The sequence below is a fragment of the Bos grunniens genome, chromosome 14 (genome assembly GCF_055505025.1).
Source record: "Bos grunniens cultivar Pamir isolate PY7600 chromosome 14, Bosgru_T2T1.0, whole genome shotgun sequence".
Taxonomy (NCBI): domain Eukaryota; kingdom Metazoa; phylum Chordata; class Mammalia; order Artiodactyla; family Bovidae; genus Bos; species Bos grunniens.
Window position 1 is genome coordinate 20,561,546 of NC_141178.1, and position 22,139 is coordinate 20,583,684.

At 48.3% G+C, this 22,139-nt stretch overlaps 1 protein-coding gene and 1 long non-coding RNA gene across 4 annotated transcripts; both read right to left on the reverse strand.

Moving 5' to 3' along the window:
- Window positions 1-899: 899 nt before the first annotated feature.
- KLF10 (KLF transcription factor 10) lies at window positions 900-7,007 on the reverse strand. 2 transcript variants are annotated; one of them, XM_086335327.1, is made up of 4 exons: window positions 6,844-7,007; window positions 3,825-4,061; window positions 2,803-3,718; window positions 900-2,505 (listed from the first exon to the last, which is right to left on the reverse strand). In XM_086335327.1, the coding sequence occupies exons 1-4, from the start codon at window positions 6,880-6,882 to the stop codon at window positions 2,246-2,248; spliced, it is 1,452 nt and encodes a 483-aa protein (XP_086191453.1). In that variant the 5' UTR covers window positions 6,883-7,007; the 3' UTR covers window positions 900-2,245. The 2 variants fall into 2 exon arrangements, with proteins under 2 accessions (XP_086191453.1, XP_086191455.1); XM_086335329.1 differs by having other exon boundaries at window positions 6,686-6,851.
- Window positions 7,008-13,365: 6,358 nt separating this feature from the next.
- On the reverse strand, window positions 13,366-21,641 carry LOC147359156 (uncharacterized). 2 transcript variants are annotated; one of them, XR_015140172.1, is made up of 3 exons: window positions 20,661-21,641; window positions 17,746-17,832; window positions 13,366-14,318 (listed from the first exon to the last, which is right to left on the reverse strand). It is a non-coding gene; the product is annotated as an uncharacterized LOC147359156 (long non-coding RNA). The 2 variants fall into 2 exon arrangements; XR_015140173.1 differs by lacking the exon at window positions 13,366-14,318 and adding an exon at window positions 17,263-17,612.
- Between the last annotated feature and the right edge of the window lie 498 nt (window positions 21,642-22,139).

Sequence of the window (22,139 nt, forward strand, 5' to 3'; positions counted from 1 at the left end):
AGCAGGTGCCTGGAGGGGTCAGGATGCCTGTCCTACACTTGGTGCCAAGTGAGCACACTGCCCCTCGCCATGGCACTCAGCAGCGAGCCAGACCAGGTCAACCAGTAAGTTGAACACCGTGGAAGATGTTGTCTCATGACAAGGTGATCTCAGAGCAAATTAAAGTACTAATCTCCAAAATTATACACCATAGACCAAGTGGCATTTACATCTTCTAGTTGTACTCATGAGTGACTAGTGAGCGCATCTCTTCGGAGGTGTATTAGCTTTCATGCAGCTTAAGTGCTGGTATGCTTATTGCATTTAAGCTCTCACTTAATGGTCTGAGTTAATCTAACTTCTAGAGATGAGTAATTTACTCTATTTAATAGGTCAGCCTTCTTTTCATTTTACAGCAATCTCATAACTTGTAATTACTCACTGTGCTGTTCTCTAATTCGGTGCCACTTAAGGTTTTACGGAAAGCTGGGGCTGTATTTCAACCCTAAATCACCAAAACGTACAAAAATGTTTAAAAATTAAAATGGATTGCTTTCTTAGAAAAGGCAGGCTCACGTATTGTCAACAAATATATAGGTAGATATCTTGTCTTTTTTAAAATTAGATTTTATCATTATTATTTTGGCCACCTCAGGTGACTTGCAGGATCTTAGCTCCCCAACCCAGGCCCCTGGCAAGGAGTGCCAAGTCCTATCCTAACCTTTTGACCACCAGGGACTTCCCTGTCCTTGCTCTGCATACTCACCAATTTGATTACTCATGTGAAAGATAAACTCCTGCATTCAAAAACCTCAATTTTGAATGAGGTTCTTAAGAGAAATTAACCATAAATCTTAGCTCCACAGTGATCAACGTCAAGGTTAAAGTGAAAATAGTTTTCAACAAATACAATCAACCAATTGTATATACCAAAGGAAATTCTTTATTGTAAACAAGATATAAAGTACAACAAAAGAAATATTGTGCAAATTGTAAATCACAAGGATTTTTTTTAATTAAAAGTTCTTTTTTGTTTTCCAAGGGTCCAAAGTTTTGATGGCAGAAATCTATACCCAATATAGAGAAAAATGTTAAATGGAAAGACACAGCGACAGTTTCACTACATGTTTTCAACAGTTGACTTTTGTTTTACATCATCCACTACACAACAGAATATAACAGAAATACTGTTAACAAAAGTGAATGTTCTATTTTTCTACCTATCTTGTTCCACATTCTCCCCTCCCCCCAAAAAAACTTCTATAAATTAACAGGACATTTATCCATTTGTGAATAATGGTCACTAACTTTCTAATTCAATAAAGCACATGTTATATCCTCATAACATAAGGGTACTTTACTGATGACCTAAGCCATCTTTTTGAAGGAGTTATCTAAAATCCTTAATATCCCTTCTTTACAATATGTTTCATCTTCAATTTTTTTTCTAAACAAAGTGCAGTGTATTTTAGAGTCTATGGAAAACACATTGGTATACAATTTTCAAATCTATACAAGAAACTGCAACCAACTAAGATTCAAAGCATAATAAAATACCTAGTAATAGTCATTTGTTGAACTTTTAAAACAAAAACGCAAGAAAAAATTGAAGCTACATTTCAAAGCAATTAAATTAACGAGGATTCCAATTCTTTGGGACCTCTTCAGCAATATACAGTTGCTCAATTCCAAACATCAGCAACTAGTGTAAAAATGCTAGTTCTAGATATATTTAACAACTACATCCACAAGTTGAATGGAAAGACTAAGAATAGTAAACAAGGTAACTCTAGGAAAGGATAATAATATTCGTGATGATACAAAACCAATTTTACATCTCCATCTCTGTACCGTAATGTTTTCCAGTCTCTACACTCTTGAAACCAGTGCTTTTGAAGAATCACATTGAAAAGTTGGTCTCAGGTATAAATGGTGAAAGTAAAACAACAAATTGTGCACACAAGTTCAAAATCTGTGCTACCGGTGGTTGGGGTGACCTCACCTGAAACCTTCAAAAAATATTGAATAAAAGCTTTCTTCTCTCTCTTATGTGATAAGAAACAAGTCCTGCCACTTGGTGACCTGCCTGTGGCCGCAGCACTTCTTACCGTCTAACCCAGGCTGGGCCTTCTCCCCAGGCCGTGGGGCTTCTGCTTGCAGCCCACACTGGAGAGCCACAGACCTGCAGCGGAAGCGTTTTTCTATCACCACTGGCTTCTGGCTGTGACCAAAGTTAAAGTTAGTCTGATTCTTCACCATCCGTCTATTACTGCGTGGGAGCCGGGGTTGGAGGTAGGGAAATGTCATTTAACTTGCTCACTTCCATCTGCCAGTTCGGTAGCTTCTTGGCTGACAGGTGGCGACGGGCGTGTTTGGTCAAATGGTCACTCCTCATGAACCGCCGGTCACACATGGGACAGGCGAACTTCTTCTCACCTGTGTGGGTTCGTCGGTGTCTGGACAGTTCATCTGAACGGGCAAACCTCCTTTCACAACCTTTCCAGCTACAGCTAAAAGGTTTTTCTCCTGAAACAAAAAAAAAGTCCTATCTTTATTACTATGCATTTATTAGGTCATGGTCCTTTATGTACTATATTGTACTTAAAGCTTAAAGACACGTTTCTTTAAAAAGAATCATCATTTGAGAAATTAAGACAAAAACACCTTAATGAAATCTTTTAGAAGACCATGCACTGGTGAATACCATCCACTGAACTGGCTGGTAAGGCCAGTTCTCTCTTAACATGCCTGGTTTACATTTGTGATCACTGTCAAAAAAACATCACCCAAATTTCTCAGACATAAGTAAGAAATGGCTGGTACCTGTATGCGTTCTCATGTGGGCCTTCAGATGAGAACTTTTGAAGTAGGTCTTGCCGCATCCTGGGTGGCTACAGATGTGACTTCTTATCCTCGATGAGTCAATCTGAGGAGTGACTTTCGCTGAGGAAGGGGAAAACCCGGGAGCAGGGGCAATGGGAGAGAGTCTGGTGCCATTTGGGCTCACCACCGGAGGCTTTGGGTTCTGAACGACCGGCTGGGGCACGACAAACATGAGGGCGCCCTTGGGCACCTGAGTGCCCATGAATACGACAGGTGGGCAGACAGCCGGCGGCTGGCTGGGTGGCGTGCTGGGGACGACTGTCGTCACGACGGGGTTGTGTGCAGGGAGGGGAACCATCTGGCAGATGACCGGCATAGGGGGCACTCCAGCTGTGGACACTGCGGGTGGAGAGACTAAGACTGACTTCTGCTGGGGAGACGCGGGGGCCGGCTGAGGTCGGCAGATGACGGTCTCTGAGGAAGGCACAGAAAAGTCATAAAGTGCAGCAGGGCTTGGCTTCTCTTCAACATCTGCCTCTGTGTCTCTCTCACGTTTGGACCTGTTTGGTGACACAGCGGCACAAGGTATGTTTTTTCTTGCAGCCTCAGGATTTAGGTGGGTTCTTTTCCGAAACGAATTGTCCTGATAGTTGAGGATGCTGGCTGCTTTCACAGGGCATGATCGGTGGTTACACAGCTGGGCATCAGCTGTATGACGAATCACACTGGTTGCCTGAGCCTTGGGGAGTTTGGGGGCAGGTATGGGGTTCTTCTCCTCTTTGAAAGATACAGCAGCAATATGAGGCTTGGCAGTATCTGACAATGATTTGAAGTGTCCAGTAGGTGGCGCTGGTGCCATCAGATTTGACACTTGAGAAGGTTCAAAGTCAGAGGGACTGTAAGGTGGAGTCAAACACTACAGAGAAGAGAAATACAGGTTAACAGCGTGAAGAACGGTCCAGGCCATGATATAAATTGTAAGAGGCATTATCATTTACATTCATCTTTGAAACAATACTTACAAATGCTGGGATTGTGGTATGAAAATCAGGTGTACCAGGAAGCAGATTCTCTTCCTCTGACGTATCAGACACTGGAGTGACGGGTCTGTTTTCAATGTATTTCTTAAAATCAGACTTCCAACTGCAACTCATTGACATAAGTGCTTCTACAGCTTCAAAGTCACTTTTCTCTGCAGTTTTGTTCCAGGAATACACATTCTCTTTTGATCTTTCACAGATCATTTCCATTCTTTCCTCCTATAAATACAAAAGACTCATGTTATAAGCATATTGTTGTCATCCACATGACACTCAGAGTAATGTGCTTTTTTTCTTACAATCTGCACAGCTTTTCAAGATAAAACTTATTCTTCTCATCCCTACTATGAAGTAGTAGTGATAAAATCTTCTCCATTCTTCCTCTCAAACTTAGGCTTGAACATGGATAACCTTGCAAGGAACTTATTACTATCAAGGGGACCTAAGATTAAAGATACCAATCCACTTGTCATTCAAAAGAGAACTGCTTGGCTTGGAAGAAAAACATTTTATGTTCTTTCCAGAGTAGCCAACTGCAACAGGAGTCTATGACCAGCTAATGCAATAACACAAACAAACACACACACACAAATCAGAAAATTGCAAAAATTGCAATATTTGACCAAAATCTGCCAAAAATTCTGTAAGGAATCTGCAATATTCAATATAGAATCTTATTTTTAACTGTTTAAAGAACTGCTCCAGGATAAAAATAACAGCACACGCTTTGTATTTATTTGAACAACTCCTCCCATCAGATATTTAATGCTTAATACTAAAGTTGCTTAAACTGTACTAAAATGGTTACCACTCTCCATCTCTTCAATTTTCCATTAACATGATCCCACTTTTTGGCTTAAGTAGAGACTGTAAAAACACCGAAAAATATTCTTTACATTGCTAGGAACTGTTCTCAATTCTTGTTTAAAAACCCTTCGTGTAGAAACCTTTAAGAAGCTATTACTGCTCTTGAAATATAGCTAACAAGCAATTGCATAATCGCGCGCCTTTTACGTAAGCTGCAACGGACAGCACATGTATGTGTAAAAGCCTCAAGACGCCAGTGCAAAAGAGAAAAAAAAGAGAAAAGGCTAGGCAGGACAGAAAGAGTATGCGCTGGGAAGGGCAGGAAGAGAAGCCGGGAGGGGAGAGGAAAAGGAGTGGGGCGCGAGGGAGGCAGGAAAGGGAAGAGCGGGCGGAGGCGCGGGCGTGGGGAGGCAGACAAGGGGCGGGGGTGGGCGGCGGGGGAGATCCTCGCTGGCGGGGACAGACGGATGGGGCCGCCCTAACCTCAATGAGGCTCGCGGGTGAGTCACTGGGAACATTCCTCGCCCGCTCGCACGTCCCCGCATCCCTGCCCCCGTCATTGGCCAGCCAGCCGGGCGGCCCGGGCTGGGATTGGCTGGGCGGCGGAGGGCGGGGGCGCGGAGGAGGAGGAGGGAGGGCGAGGCATGTGAACAAAGCGTGATCAGCGGCTGCTCCGGGCGCCGCAGGAAACGTGAACTGGGAATTGCCGCGCCGTCACCTTTCACCTACTTCCTGAGCCCGCGGGGCCCCCGCCCTCGCGACGGCCCGGGGGAGGGGCCGCGGGCGCCGCCGCCAACCGCCCGGCCGTGCGCGCCCGGGCCTGCGGGGAGGGGCGGGGCCGTGGGCGCCCGGCTCCCGGCGCGCCCGCCCCTTCCAGCTCCCCGCCGTTCCCTTAGGAACCGACAGCGGGGCCGGGCCTCGCTCCCGCCCTGGCGGAGGCTCGGGCTGGGTCACTCGGGGACGAGAAGCTCCCTGGGCGCATCCGTTCCCGGCCCACCCCCCGGCCTCCGCCTCAGCTGCCGGAGGAGGAGCCAGGTCCCCGCGGAAACCCGGCCCCCGCCCTCCTTCGGCCGCAGCCCCCGGGGACCCGGCCGAGCCCTCGGCGCTTCCCGCCCACGCCGCCCGCGGGATCTCAGACCACCCCGACTCGCCCCGAAGACGCGGCGCCCCCCTGTCCCCACGGTTTCCGGCAGCTCCGGCCCCCCCACCACCCCCGCGCCGAGCCCAGCATCTCCACGAGTTCCCAGACGTGCAGCCCCCAACAGGCCCGGTTCCAGGCGCGCGGCCCCACGGCCGGCGGCTCCCGCCTCGGCGCGCGGCCCCCGCGTCTCGCAGCCCCGGCTCCCCCGCCCACCTTTCCCACCCCGATGCTGGGGTCCCACTTCCCACCCCTTCCATCTACTGTCGCCAAGGCGGCTCCGAGGCCCCCTCCCCCGCCAAGGCGTCCTCCGGAGGAGGCCACCTGCCTGCCTGTTCCGGAGATAAGGGAGTCCCCTCCAGACGTCTGGGGTGGGGTAAACTCCCCGGGCCCGCGTGCCATCCCCTTGCACCCACGCCGGGCGCCCCTCCCCAGAGCCCCCCCACTATCTGCTTGGTAGCCCCAGTCCTGCAAGCCTCCGTTCAAGACCCCGCCCGAGATGGGGAGTCCCCCCTCTCCTCTCCGGTTGACTCCCCACCCCTCACATGCTCGAGAGCAGCCCCCTGCCAGCCTGGGGCGCATTCCTTATCCAGACGGAGGCATCTCTTCCCCCCCGGCGCCAGGTGCAGGGTGGCCCCCTCGTCCCCCTCTCCTGTACTTCCACGCCTCCTAGTCTCGCTGACAGGGCAGCCAGCGCCCCCCGCCCCCCGCCCAATCTCCTCACTCTTCCCACCCCTCCAGTCATTTCCCCCACCCCTCACCTGCTTCCAGTCTCCCAGCAGAGCTGCTCCCTTCCCCTCCTTACACCTCGAGCCAGACCCTCTCTCACTTCGTTTCTAGCTCCCAGCCTGCTTCTCCAGAAACCTCCCCCCCGCCCCCCGCTCCGCTACACACTCACCCTCACCAATGCCCAGTCTGCAGGCGGGAAGCCCCTCTTCCTCTTCCATGACTCCCCTGCAACCTCTGTCCTCAGGCGAGGCTGATGTCAGGGGCTCGGGGGTCTCCCCGGACGCAGCGAGGCAAGAGAAGGGCTTGGGGCATCCCCAGGTGACTTACCGTAGCCTGCTGGAGAGAAGCGCCGCCGAAGTTGAGCATGGTTGGCTGCCCGGCCGCCGGCGACGAGCTGACTGGCTGCAAGGCTGTCCTTGGCTGCCTGGCCACAGACGGGCGCCCGGAGACACTCGACGCCGCTCCCGCCGCCGCCGCGCTCCGCGCCGTCTGCCCCCCTCCCCATTCAGGTAGCCGCTCAGCCTGCCCCGAGCCGCGGGCGGGGGTGGGGGCGGAGCCTAGGGCCGGCCAATCAGCGACAAAGGTGTGTGAGGCGCCGGCCAATGGGCTCGCGGGGCCACGCGTGATCAGCGGCTGCCCGGCAGCGTGAAGCTTGTGTCAGTGGAGCGTGTACACAATCCCCTGGCAGCGCGTTTCCCCGGGCCCAGCCCGAGGGAACTCCCGCCACCACCTGACTCTGTGGACGCGGCCCCCACCCCTCACCCACCCCCACTTTCCCTCCCCGGCCTGCAGTCCCCTTCCCTAGCCCGGGGGTGGGGCGGCGCCAGGAACCCGGGCCCAGCCCGGAGGCGCGGCCGCCGCGGCGCGCCCAGGCTCTCCGAGGAGAGCCGGGCCCACGTGGGAGGTGGGGAGGGATGCCCGCTCCGCCCATTCCCCTCCGCGGGCGAGGTCCCATCTCGGGCCGCCGCCGCCACGGGGTGGGCGGGACGCCGGGTGGCCAGGCTGGGGAGGCGGCGGCTGCAAGCCAAGGGTCCAGAGCCAAGAGATTTGCATTTGGAATCGCCCCGTCCTCTTGCGCTCCTGGCGAGAAAGGAGAGCCTGGTGACCGACCGAGCTGGATTTCTGGAGCATTTGCTGGGTTTTTGCCTAGTTGAACTGTGGGTAGCACCAGGGAAGAGGAGGCGAGGGAAAGGGAATCCTGTCACCGAGCGGACACCTGCTCCTGCGCCCCCCCGCCCACGCCCGGGCCGCAGGCGCTGGCTCGCCCTCTCCATCTGCACTGCCGGCGGCGTTGCCCGCCCCCGTCCGCCCCGCCCATCCTTCCTCCAGGGCTGTGGAGAGAATGGTGTGGGGACTGCAGGAAGCCCCGAAAACTAGACCAGTGGGGGTGCTGGAGCCATAGGCCAGAGTTTTTTAATCTTTCTCTGGAGCCGACTCTCAGTTGCAGAACCGAGTTTTGAGCTCGGTGTAAAGTTTAAATTGCAGTCTGCAAGCTGTTTCAAAGGTAGACCCTACCCCCACACCTACCCTGGGCCACGGCCTCCGGAAACGCTCTGCCGGGAAACTGCTGGTGGTGATGGGGGGGCGGGGTCTTCTAGGGTCTCGAGGCGCCAGCCAGGGCAAGCCAGGGAGTGGGTTGCGTTGGGAATGCTCGCCAAATCGAATTCACGAAACCCCCTGCTCTCGGTCCCGCGAAAGCCCCAGCCACACCTCCACAACCCCCATCCCGAACCAGGTCAGAGGCGGTCTGGGGCCTCCGAACTGCGAGCCTATGGTTCTGCTTTGGCTCCTTGTCGGCTCCCTTTGGGTGATAGCGCGGCTTAAAACAAACTTAAAGCCACTCCTTGGGACTGGCTAACAGGGGGCAGAAGTCACTGCCCTTCCCCTCCAGTTGCCTCACTTCTCCGTGTAACTGAAAGGCTGATGATGTAAGTGTCTTTTCTTTCCCCATAATCACAAAAATGAGTATAGAAAAGGAATAAACTAGGGAATCCCTTGGCGTTTCAGTGGTTTGGACTGGGTGCTTTCACTGCCATAGCCTGGGTTCAACCCCTGGTTGCGGAACTGAGATCCCGCAAGCCTCGGGGCATGGCCAGAAAGAAAAAAAAAAGAAAATCAATGAATTAAATATTTTAGAAACAGGCCCAGGCTAGCCAACAACAGTAGTAGTAATAATAATAGGATCAACCAGGGCTAGACACGCCCACTGAGAGAGGGAAGGAGGACTGAATGGCCGCCTGTCACTGCCTCTCCTGCATCTGCTGGAGGGGCGCCAGCTTAGCAGCTCAGGCAGCTCTTCCTGTCTCCCCTTCATCCCCTGCCCCGGCTTCTGTCTGCAGCGGCGGGCGTCCCTCCCTGCGGGCTTCCTTCCGCCTGGGCTGTCCCATCCTGTTGATGTGAGCCTGGAGGGGATTGGAGCAGCTGGCCCTGGGCACCTGCTGCAGCAGAGGAAGCTCCTGTCTGTGCCCAGCCTGCCTTCCTGTCAGGGAGCTGCCCCCGGGGAGGCCGCAGCCCGCCCTCCAGGTCCATGGGTCCCTTCCTCAGGAATGTGGGGCCTGCTGGCATGGTTCTCGTGCACGCTGAGGAGCAGGGAGCATTTCTGGCTTGTGGGAGTGATTCAAAACAGGAAAGAAAAGGGGTAGGAGGAACACTGTGGTGGTGGCAGCATTCCTAGAGATTCGGAGAAAGATGTTCCCCGGGCACCTCAGGCAGAAAGGAACCTAAACTAAAGCCCTTGTTTTTACTTCTTCCCATATGGGCTTCTCGTCTCCCATCCAGCCTTCACGGTCTTCCTCAGTTGGTCCCCAGTTGTGAGCAGAATGTCTGTCTCCCCTCACTTCGCACTTGTGCCCCTCAAATGTCCCTCTGTGTCAGGCTGCCATCAGTGCCACCTGCACTCCCCCCACACAGCCCCCACCCCAGCCCCGCTGGCACGCCAATGGCAAACTCCACACTGGAACTAGAGTGGGCTTTTCAAAAGTCAGGACCAATCATGATTATCTGTCCTTAAAAAATGATCCTTTGCTCCTATTGCCTAGGAGGTTAAAGGTCATTCCATCCTGCCCCCAACTTTCCCCAGCCTCCCAGTCTTCTCTCTCACCCAGATATACCCTTGCCTATGGTCACATCCTCATTCAATAAGCATTGTATTGCTCATTTATCTACTGCATTCAACAAATATTTGTTGAGCACCTACTATGTGTTGTATTCACTGGGACAACAGCAATGAATAAGATAGGCGATGTCCCTGTTCTCAAAAGGCTTGGATGGGAGGATAAAGACAAATAGACTATGAGTGTGTGGGTTAGTCGCTCAGTTGTGTCCAACTCTTTGCGACCCCATGGACTGTAGCCCACCAGGCTCCTCTGTCCTTGGAATTATCCAGGCAGGAATGCTGGAGTGGGTAGCCATTCCCTTCTCCAGGGGATCTTCCTGACTCAGGGACTGAACCCAGGTCTCCCTCATTGCAGGCAGATTCTTTACTGTCTGAACCACCAGGGAAGCCCCAAGTAGACTGTATGTAAATAAAAGCTCCTTCAAGATGGTGGCCATGTCATAATCATCTTTGTGGTCCAGTGCAGACACTTTAGGCGGTCACAGTTCTTTAATGGAGGAAATAAAATTGTAGGTTGTCTGTGAAGATTCACTGAGGTTATAGGCAGAATGTGGACAACTGCCTAGGCAAAAGTATGGACCCTTCTAATCCTTTCCCTTAACTTGCATCATTACAGCAGCAGGCATGGAAAACTGTCATCTTAGGCATGAATGAAAGAAAGCCCTGAGCAGGAGTAAGCAGTACTTCAGTTAAATGCTGGTCACCCTCCTGGTAATGGTGCTGGTTTCTCCTTCAATTGGAACTGCGAAGGAAGGTGTGGGGCAGGTGGCTGACACATAAAGATCCCTCAGTTCAGTTTTATGGATACTAAAACACATTGTCCCCACCAGCCGTCTTCTCTTTGCTCCTTACAGTCAGTGGATATTGTCACCATTCATTCATTGCCCTACCATATGCCAGGCACTAGCTGAACACTGAGAAACAACCATAAAAAAAGACACAGCTCACAGGAGCTTCCAGTACAGTGAAAGAAGGAAATAAGTGAGCTGGCCAGCCATGACTGTAGTGTGATGAATGCTAAGTAGAGGGTGTGCACCGTGTCCTAGGTAGGTGAGGAAGGAAGGGGTGAGGGAAAGCTCTTTTGGTTGGCATCTAAGCTGGAGGAGAGGAGAAGTGGAGGTGGAGAGTAGAGAGTGGTGGGGATTCAGGATGCTCTGAATTGTCCGCTCACAAATTTGAGAGTTGGGATGAGGCGTTTAGGATATTAAGGGAAGCAGCCCCAAACATCAAGGGCCTTTGTGTGCCCTGCTAAGGAATGTAGATGTGGAACTTTTATATTGAGGACAATGGGGACCTACTGACAGGTTTTAGCAATGATAGTATAGAAAATTCATTCTGGCCCAGTTTGGATGCTGGATCAGAGAGCCTGGGGTCTAACACCAGTGAGAAGTCTTTTGTAGCAATAAAGGCAGCAAATTTGACAGTGGCAGGCATGGAAAGGTTGGAATAGAGACACCAAGAACCAGGAGGATTTGGTAATTGATTGGATGTAGGCATGAAGAAGAGGGAGATGTGGAGCAGGACTGCTGAGTTTTCGGCTTGATTCACTGGAGGAAACAGGACAAAAACGAGACACTATTGCCCAGGAAAGGGGCACCAGAGAGGTAGTAAGTTTGAGTGGGGAGGAAGAAAATGCCAAATTTGATTTAGGACGTGTAAAACTGAAGTTACCCTTGGGACATCCAAACAGAGATATCCAGGAGGCAGTTGGAATTTCACGTCTGGAGCCCAGAAGAGAAGGATCTGGGCTGGAAATTAAAATTTGGTTGTCATCAGGGTGTAGGTGGCAGTCAGAACCAGAGAATGGATGAAATCCTCTAGGAAGAGTAAGGAACAAGAGGTGTAAAAACTGCAGGTGGTCCTCTGGTGAACTACAGGCTCAGGATGGAGATTAAGAGGGAACAGCCACACGCTGAAATACTGGCAAAATGTGACACAGTGAGGACTTCCCTCACGTATGCTGCATGAGGGAAGTGCATAAATATGCACTTATTTCTTGGCCTAATGTGATGTAAAGTGGAGATGAGAGGCAGACAGGGGCTGATTCAGAAACTGAAAGTATCAGACAGATTAGAAAAAATAATTATCCCCTCTGACTGGTGAATACATCATTCATTATTTTCATTACACTAGTTACCATAGTTTTTAAGCTCTTTAAAAAAAATCTTCTAAAATATTGATATGTTGAGTAGCTTGTTTCTAAAGATGGTCACAAAACCCCTCCCATTCTGCATAACCTTTTCCAGTGACTGCCATTCCTGCACCAAGAGGTGTGAAGTTTAATTCCCCCAACCCTTGATTCTGGGCTGGCCCTATGACTCATGACTCTCTCTGACCTGTAGAAATCTGGGTGGTGCTATGGGATTTCATGCCTGGGTTTTAAGAAGCCTTTGAATTTCCCAGTTTTACTCTCTTGGAAATCAGCCACCAGGCAGAAGTTGCTTAGGCTAGGCTAACTTACTGAATAAAGAGAAAACGTTTGAAGGGAGAATGGCCATGTGGAGAAGGTATCCCAATCACCAGCCAGGACCAGGACTCCACCTGGGGAGTTCCTAGTCCTGGTCAAGCAGGCCTAGCTGACACAACCCGTAGAAGAGATAGGCTCTCCTTGAATTTCTGACCCACAGAATCATGAACAATACATGGAAGAGCAACCCACGCAGCATTTCCTGCCTCCCCTCCACCCAATATCCCTTTACCCCCACTTTTGTCTGCAGGGATGTCCCTAGGTTTGGGGGTGGCTTCGTATGCCACAAGGGATAACTGAAAAAGTGTGTTTCAGCTGTGGAGGGACAGATGCAGTTTTCAAAATACTCATTTTATATGAATGTGTACGTGCTCAGTTGCTTCAGTTTTGTCTGACTCTTTGTGACCTAGTGGACAATAGCCCACTAGGCTCCTCTGTCCATGGGATTCTCCAGGCATGAATATTGAAATGGGTTGCCATGCCCCGCTCCAAGGGATCTTCCCGACCCCGAGATCAAGCCCTCATCTCTTATGTCTCCTGCATTGGCCAGCAGGTTCTTTACCACTAGTGCTACCTGGAAAACCCAATACTTTTTTTTTAAAGAATTTAAAACAGCTGAGAGAGTGCCCCGGGAAGGAGGTCTAGAATAATTGATGTATTAGTAAAGGGAGAAGGGGCTTCCCTGGTGGCACGATGGATAAAAGTCCTCCTGCCAATGCAGAGGGACACAGGTTTGATCCCTGGTCTGGGAAGATCCCACATGCCGCAGAGCAACTAAGCCTGTGCCCCACAACCACTGAGCATATGTGCTCTAAAGTCCAGGAACCTCAACTCCGGAGCGGAGAGCCACAACTACTGAAGTCTGTGCGTCCCAGAGCCTCTGCTCCACGAGAGAAGCCACCACAATAAGTCCGCACACTGTGAGGAGAGTAGCCCCTGCTCTCCACAAGAAAGCCCACTCAGAGCAGCGAAGACCAGGGCAGCCAAAGATAAATGAATAAATAAATAGAAAAGGAAGAAGAATTGGAGGAAGAAATACATGGTTTTAACTTGGAGAAGGGGGAAGTATGTAGATCTGGAAGAACCCAACCCCCAGCAGCCCTGTTCCCACTCCCACCCCCCAGCACTCCACTGGGGCTCTGAGACGGAAATAAACTGGTAACAGGAAGGAAGGAGGTTCATGTGAACTTGATCCAGCGCCTGCTGTGCACAAGCACAGCCGGGTTCACCAGGAATACAGGAGACCTAATTTGATCCTTATATAAAGTCCATGGTTCTATTATAACATTTTAGATTTTTTTTTTGGTAAAGAATTACATATTTCCACTCTGCATTCCCCTCTTTTTATGTCCCCAAGAGGTGTGAAGCTAGTTAAGTAGTACTTCAGGGTTCCAACTAGCAGTAAAACAAGAGTTGTTTAACATTTTGATTCTTATGAAATGAAAACAGCCTTGTTGCCTTTGTTTGTTTGTTTTTAACAAAGGTTATATGTGCTGATCATTGAAAAAGATACAAAAAGGAATAAAATGAGGAAAATCTCCCATAAAGATACTCAGAATTAACCACTATTAACATTTGGATACACATTTTTCAGACTTTTTCTCTGCCCTGCCTTCTCACTCCGCCTTCTCTAAATAATATAGTGTGCTACTTTGTACCCTGCATTGTTGTTTATTAACATAATCTATCACGCTGCACATGAAGATTACAGAGTTCTTACAGCCTGCTTAAAAGTATGAGCTGCCATTTTCTCTGTAGAGCCTCAGTTACTAACTTTTACCTACATACAGACTTCAGAATCCCGGGGATCTTGTCATGGGTATGAAAGGAGGGGTGTTCCTTTTCAAAAGCCAAATGTCTTCCAGCTTCTTTGTGAATCTCTGCTTGGCACAGGCTTTCTCTAGTTGCGGAGAGTGGGGGCTACTCTTCATTGCGGTGCATGGGCTTCTCACCGTGGCGGCTTCTCTTATGGCACAGTACAGGCTCCAGGTGCTCAGGCTTCAGTAGTTGTGGCTCAGGACTTGCAGTTCATGGGCTTGAGAGCGGCGGCCTCAGTAGTTGTGCTGCATAGGCTTAGTTGCTCCGCAGCATGTAGAATCTTCCGGGTCCAGGGATCGAACCCAAGTCCCCTGCATTGGCAGGCAGATTTTTATCCACTGTGCCACCAGGGAAGTCTGGCACTGGCATTTTTAATTGAAATTTTCTGAATGTTGAGAAGATCTAGAAGAAGGGCAAGTGTCATAAATGTGCTCCCTTGGGGTTCTTCAACCCCCCTCTCCCACCAAGTCTGACTGCAATGATGTGCAGTCCTCTTGGGAAAGCCTTCATTTCACCCCTGAAGCCAAGCACACAGGCCCTTTTGGTTTTAAGTGCTATGTTGCTACTGATAACAGATACAAAACAAATGTAGGAGGTGACCCAACGACCAAAAAGACTGGAAGATGTGATAAAGCTTCCAGAATCTGACACAGTCCTTTTACAGTTTAATGAAGCCTTTGAGCTCCTTCTCTGAATAACACTAAGTTCATAAAATGCAGTTCGTCAAAATACAAAGGAAACCATTATACTGATATAGAGTTACCAAGGGGCTCCCCCCGTGGCTCAGTGGTAAAGAATCCACTTGCAGTGCAGGAGACACAGGTTTGATCCCTGGGTCGGGAAGATCCCCCAGAGAAGGCAATGGCAATCCGTTCCAGTGTTACTGCCTGGAGAATCCCATGGTCAGAGGAGCCTAGCAGGTTACAGCCCATAGAGTCCGCAAAGAGTCGGATATGACTGAATCGACTTAACATGCACATAGTATGCAGAGTTATGAAAATATTTAAAAATTATAATTTAGCAATATAGTGCCCTTTTATGAACACATGAAAAAATAAGATCTAAGGGGAAAGCGATAAATTGGGAGATTGAGATTAACATATACACACATGCGTGCATGTGTTGCACACGTGTGTGTTAAGTTGCCTCTGTCTTGTCCAACTCTTGAGACCCTATAGACTGTAGCCTGCCAGGCTCCTCTGTCCATGGGATTTTCCCTGCAAGAATACTAGAGTGGGTATTGCCATGTCCTTCTCTAGGGAATCTTCCAGACCCAGGAATTGAACCCATGTCTCTTAGGTCTCCTGGGTTGGAATGCAGGTTCTTTACCACTAGTGCCACCTGGGAAGCCCTCTATACACACCACTATGTATAAAGTATATGTAACTAATAAGGACCTGCTGTATAGCACAGGGAACTCTACTCAATATTCTGTAATGGCCTATGTGGGAAAAGAATCTTTAAAAAAGTGGATACTCAGTTCCATTCAGTCGCTCAGTCATGTCTGACTCTTTGCAACCCCATGGACTGCAGCATGCAGGCTTCCTTTTCCATCACCAGCTCCCAGAGCTTGCTCAAACCCATGTCCATCAAGGCAGTGATACCATCCAACCATCTCATCCTCTGTCATCTCCTTCTCTTCCCACCTTCAACCTTTCCCAGCATCAGGGTCTTTTCCAGTGAGTCAATTCTTCACATCAGGTGGCCAAACTATTAGAGTATCAGCTTCAACATCAGTCCTTCCAATGAATGTTCAGGACTGATTTCCTTTAGGATTGACTTGTTGGATCTTCTTGCAGTTCAAGGGACTCTCAAGAGTCTTCTCCAACACCACAGTTCAAAAGCATCAATTATTCCGTGCTCAGCTTTCTTTATAGTCCAACTTTCACATCCATACATGACTACTGGAAAAACCATAGCTTTGACTAGACAGACCTTTGTTGGTAAAGTAATGTCTCTGCTTTTTAATATGCTGTCTAGGTTGGTCATAACTTTTCTTCCAAGAAGCAAGCATCTTTTAATTTCATAGCTGCAGTCACCATCTGCAGTGATTTTGGAGCCCAAAAAAGAAAGTTTGTCACAGTTTCCATTGTTTCCCCATCTGTTTGCCATGAAGTGATGGGACTGGATGCCATGATCTTCGTTTTCTGAATGTTGAGTTTTAAGCCAAATTTTTCACTCTCCTCTTTCACTTTCATCATGAGGCTCTTTAGTTCTTCACTTTCTGCCATAAGGGTGGTGTCATCTGTGTATCTGAGGTTATTGATATTTCTTCTGGAAATCTTGATTCCAGCTTGTGCTTCCTCCAGCCCGGTATTTTGCATGATGTACTCTGCATATAAGTTAAATAAGCAGGGTGACAATATACAGCCTTGATGTACTCCTTTCCCTCTTTGGAACCAGTCTGTTGTTCCATGTCCAGTTCTAACTGTTGCTTCTTGACCTGCATACAGATTTCTCAGGAGGCAGGTCAGGTGGTCTGATATTCCCATCTCTTGAAGAATTTTCCACAGTTTGTTATGATCCACACAGTCTTTTGTGATCTTAACAGTCAAAGGCTTTGGCATAGTCAATAAAGCAAAAGTAGATGTTTTTCTGGAACTCTCTTGCTTTTTTGCTGATCCAATGGATGTTGGCAATTTGATCTCTGGTTCCTCTGCCTTTTCTAAATCCAGCTTGAACATCTGGATTTACTTACTGGTTCACTTACTGTTGAAGCCTGACTTGGAGGATTTTGAGCATTACTTTGCTAGTGTGTGAGATGAGGGCAATTGTGTGGTAGTTTGAGCATTCTTTGGCATTACCTTTCTTTGGGATTGGAATGAAAACTGACGTTTTCTAGTCCTGTGGCCACTGCTGAGTTTTTCAGATTTGCTGGCATATTGAGTGCAGCACTTTCACAGCATCATCTTTTAGGATTTGGAATAGCTCAACTGGAATTCCATCACCTCCACTAGCTTTGTTCGTAGTGATGCTTCCTCAGGCCCGCTTGACTTCATACTGTATAACATGTATAACTGATTCACTTTGCTGTACACCTGAAACTAACAGAACATTATAAATCAACTATGCACCAATCAAAATCAAAAACAAAAATATCTAGTGTGGATCTAATAACTGAAGTAATATTGAAGTTGTGATGAGCATAAACATGATTCTGAAATGTGCAGTAGTTGCAATTCCATATAGAAATATCTGTGATTTCTGTCAGTGACAAAGTCACTGCTGTTGCTGTGGTGTGTTTTCTATATGTGCTTATGATAAAGAAAATGCTAAGTTTGAAGACTCCTGAACTCTATTCATAAATATCTTGGGGGCCTGGGAGCCCCCATATTAAACACTCTTGCTTAACCTGCTTTTATTATTATTATTAGTTTAGTTTTGGCTGTGCTGGGTCTTCATTGCTGTGCGGGCTTTTCTCTAGTTGCGGTGAGCAGGGGCTGCTCTCTAGTGTAGGCTTCTCACTGAGGTGGCTTCTCGTTGCTGAGCAGGGCTCTAGGACTGCGGGCTTCGGTGGTTGCAGCACAAGGGCTCAGTAGTTGTGCTGCCGGGCTCTAGAGCACAGGCTCAATAGTTGTGGCACATGGGCTTTGTTGCTCCGTGGCGTGTGGGATCTTCCCAGACTGGGGATCGAACTTGTGTCTCCTGCTTTGGCAGGCAGATTCCTATCCACTGGAATACCAGAGAAGTCCCTACCTGCTTTTAAGAAAGAAAAATGGACCCTGGTACACAATCAAGGGAGGGACCCACTAATAGCTCCACCCATCTCATACTCAGTAGCAATCTGGCTGCCTCAGGAGAGCTGAGGCTGAATAGCAGTGAGTACAACCTGCATCCCAGGAGACACCGGACTGGGCAGCTTCAACAGCAGTTCACTTGTGTTTGGCTCTGAAATTAGCTCTTCCTGGGTGTTTTCCTGTTGGAATGAGGAAACATGGGGCATGGGGAGAGGGGGGTGTAAATAAAGTATGACCTTGAGAGGCAGTTGCCGAGTCTGAAAATCTGGCTGCACTGGCTCTTCTGAGTATTCCTGGGCTAGTCCCTTTAGACAGCCCAGCCTCAGTTTCCTCACCTGTGCCATGGGAATTACATAATAACTGATACCCAAGAAAATCAGGGTTTGGGAAAAGTTTAAATAGGACAGACTATGTGAAAATGTTTGGCAAAGACTGAAGCAGTGCTTCTCAAACTCTAATGTGCATAGAATCCCTTGGCAATCTTGCTAAAGTCAGATTCTGATGCAGTAGGTCTTGGGCGGGCATGAAGATTCTGAATTTCTAACAAGCAACATCCCAGGTGATACCTAAGCTGTTGGTCCGAGGACCACACTTTGAGTAGTAAGTACTCTACAGATGTTCCTTGTTATCACTGAGTGTCACTTTAATATTCCATCTAACTCTCTCGCACGAGGAGGATGACAGCTGAAGATAATGAGGCGGACCCAGCTCATCAAGCGAGGCGAGGCTTCTGCTCAGCAAGATACTCTGGTCTTGCAGCCCCACCTTCCCTGTCTCTTGTCTTCCACTACCAGCCATGGTGAAGACTGGCCATGATGACCAAGTGAAATCATGTTTTAGTCCAGATCAGCAGAAACTAACCAATCATGGGAGCGGAAACAAATGTTAAATGGGATATTTATACATAGAAATGTATAGAGAAAATATTTTGCATTTGTGATGCTAAATATCTCCTAAACTTTCCAGAGAATTTATATTGCATCTTTTGGTTTTGCAAATCAGATCGTTCATCCCCGCACAGTTCTCCTAAAGCATCCCCATTCTCCTATGAGTATAGGTGAAGCATCCCCATTAACCTATGAGTATAGGTGAAGAGCTTTAGAGAATGCCCTGTGACCTTACTGTATCTGTTCTAAACTTCTGTCTTAGAAAGCCAAAGAAGACCAATATCAGAAGGGTGATGATGGTGCAGCTGAGAACGTCGAAGATGGAACACTAGCACACTGCTGGAGGGAGTGTCAATTGCTACCATCCCTCAGAAAAGCAGTCTGACAGCTGTTGAGATTACAGCTGTTGAGATTAAGCATGCACATGCCCTATGACTTGTGAAAAAAATTTTGACTATATACTCCCAAGAAATTCCCTCACAGGTCCATAAGGATGTTCATCATGGGATTTCTTGGGGTAAGTGAATAGTGGAGGCAGCCCAGGTGCTTATCATTAGAGAAAGGTATTATTAGTAAAATATGGAAGATGTGCACTGTTAAAAAGTCGACAGCAGTTAAGAAATGTCAACCAGATGTACATAGCAACACTGATGGGACTTAGAAACCTAGTGTTGGGAGGAAGACAGGAAACAGAACAGGATTTATAGCACATTATCACTTCTATAAAGATATATTCACATGATAGTAATAAGCCTTTTGAAAAAGGTATGCATGCACATCTAAAGATAAGTTAAACATGAGAGTAGGTACTATCGGGCCAAAAGGAATATAATTAGGGTTTGGAGGTTAAAAAGTAAAAAGTAAAAGAACCTTATATGGATTAATGATGAAGTGTTTAGAAACTGAGTTTTTAATTCAAATTTCCTCACCTGGGGTGAAAAAAAGATAAAACTTTTATCTAAAGCTTTCCTGTATCAAATGCATAAGGACCTTCACAGTCCAGCCCTACATGACGTATTCCACGTGTAACTCCCCATTTCAGGGGCCATCTTCCTCACTGTTGCCTCGCTACAGATTACAGACTTCCTCCCTTTGACATCTTTCCTGCTGCAGCCAGTGTCCTCTCATCTTGATTTCTTGCTACACTCACCTGCAGCAGATCCCTAGCAGACAGAACCTGGGCTCCAAAGTAACGTGGACATCACTGTCCACAGGTGTGTCAGGATATATTCGATCAGGGGGTTGCTTTCTTAGTTCTGGTGACACCACTGATTTGACAGAGAATCTAAGGAATTCCCTTATTGTGCATCTGTCTCCTGTAGGACATACCACACAGGGCAGTCGTCTATAATTTAAGTATTTCTGATCTTCATTAGACCGTGAACTCATGGAGGATGGGAACCTAATTTCCTGTGTCCACTGCCCAAAATTAATCACATAAGAAGCCCATCAATAATGTTTTAGAAATGGATCCCCCAGTCCCCTAAGACAGGGTGGAGCAACCTGACCTCAAACTAGTTTATACCTAATTTAGAAGTTTAATTGGTAGTAGTTTCAAAGTGCTTTGTTTTATGGTGCTAGAATATGTCCCCAAATTAATACATGATAACAAGGAGAGAGTTGCTCCTATCCTTATGTCCAAAGGTATAAAGTACCATCTACTGTTTTCCTTCCCTTCAAGAAACGGTGGAATGTGTGTTCCAAAAACAATCGTGTACATGTGTGCTGAGTCCCTTCAGTCTTGTCTGACTCTGTGATTCTATGGACCGTAGCCCACCAGGCTCCTCTATTCATGAGATTTTTCAGGCAAAGAATACTGGAGTGGGTCGCCATGGCCTCTTCCAGGGGATCTTCCGCCACCCAGGGATTGAACCCAGGTCTCCTGGGTCTCCTGCATTGCAGGCAGATTCTCTACCCACTGAGTCACCTGGGAAGCCCCAGAAATGATTGGATAAATCTGAAAAGAAAACAAATTGGACATCATTAAAGTGAACTCTTGGGTTCCCACGGTTTGGGAAGGAAAGTAGAAGCGGGTGAAACACTAGAGTGAAAGCCTCTGCAAGAAAGGAGTGGAGTATTCATCACTAGAACCCCACGTCTTTCAGAAAAATGGAAGCTACCTTCTGTGCAGCCAGATCTGGTGTGCACATGACCAGCAGGATCCGGTATTTGCCAGGTTGGTTGTTTATGGGAATTTCCAAATGGCAAGAACACAGAGCAGTTCTCTAGCCTCTGACAAAATCCACCAGGTCACAGAGCATCATGGGACTCCTCCAGCCTAGCTGCAACTCCGCGATCTGAGGTGGGCTGGAGCGTTCGTTCATCATCATAATGGTTGTGAACACAAGCCCAGCACAAGGGCATGAGGCCTTCTGGGATAGGGTTTTCTCAAAAGGAAAGATTAGGGACTTCCCCAATGGTCCAGTAGTTAGGATTCCACGATTTCACTGCCAAGGGCCCAGGTTCAACCCCTGGTCTGGGAACTAAGAGCTCACCAGTGGCAGGGCATGGCCAAAAAAAAAGGAAAGATTAATTTCTAATTTACTTTTTCCACCACTGTCCTTCTAGGACAGGGTCCAAGACTCATTTTTACATACCCAACTACATGCAATGAAAAGACCCTCTGACAACTGAGGGAAGAGCAAGCAGGTGGTGAAATGGATTGGTCCAGGGCTTGGCTTCCAATCCCGTCACCACAGCAGTCGGCAGTTTTCAGCTCCAAGCGACATTTGCTGTCTGCTAGGACTCAGGGTGGTTAGCTTCAGCTGCCTGCTGCTCCAGGAAAGAATTCAAAACCCAAGCATATGGAGAATATTTAAACTTAAATTTGAGTGTATGGCATTGGTTCCCTGGTACATTCGGCTTTGAAATTCACCATCTGTTCAGTATAAGAAGGCCGGGCAGACTAGGTGCCCACTGCTCTGTAGTTTTGTAAACCTTCTGAATTATCCCCACCCTGTCCCCAGTCCCCCACCCCCTTCTGCCCACTGGAGGTCACTGCCCCCCAACCTTGTCAGGCACTGGGCTTTAATAACCGTCGGGTTATGGCAACACCAGAGAAAGAATAGGGTTAATTACAAGGAAAAAGTAGAAAGATAGGAAGAAGGACTGTAGTGGGAAGTGATACAAGTCCTTTTGTAAGAGCAAAAATTAGGAAAGATGGGTGAATCTCAATCTTATTTGCATCTTAGAATCACCTGGGGAGCTTTTCATAATGCCCAGTTCAGCTGCACCCAGGACCAGTTAAGTCAGCGTTTCTGGAGGGTGGGACCCAGACCTCAGTAGGATCAGGGAGCATCAGTTTTTGAATTTCCTCAGGTGATTCCAGTGTGTGGCCAAGGTTGAAAAACACAACTTTTGAGTCAGGAGGCTTGGGTCCTGGCTCCAATCAAGCCACTAATCTCCAGGGTTGTCTAGGGAAAAACTACTTTCTCTTCAGTTTTTTTACCTATTAAATGAGGGGATTGCCTCCAAATGTATTTAACCAAAAGCCACGCAAGTTTGACCCCCTGCCCCGGGACCATTTTCTAACATGGTTTTCTAGCTCTGAAATTCTAAGAAGCCATTCAAATGGCAATCAAAAGGTTTGAACTCTGAAG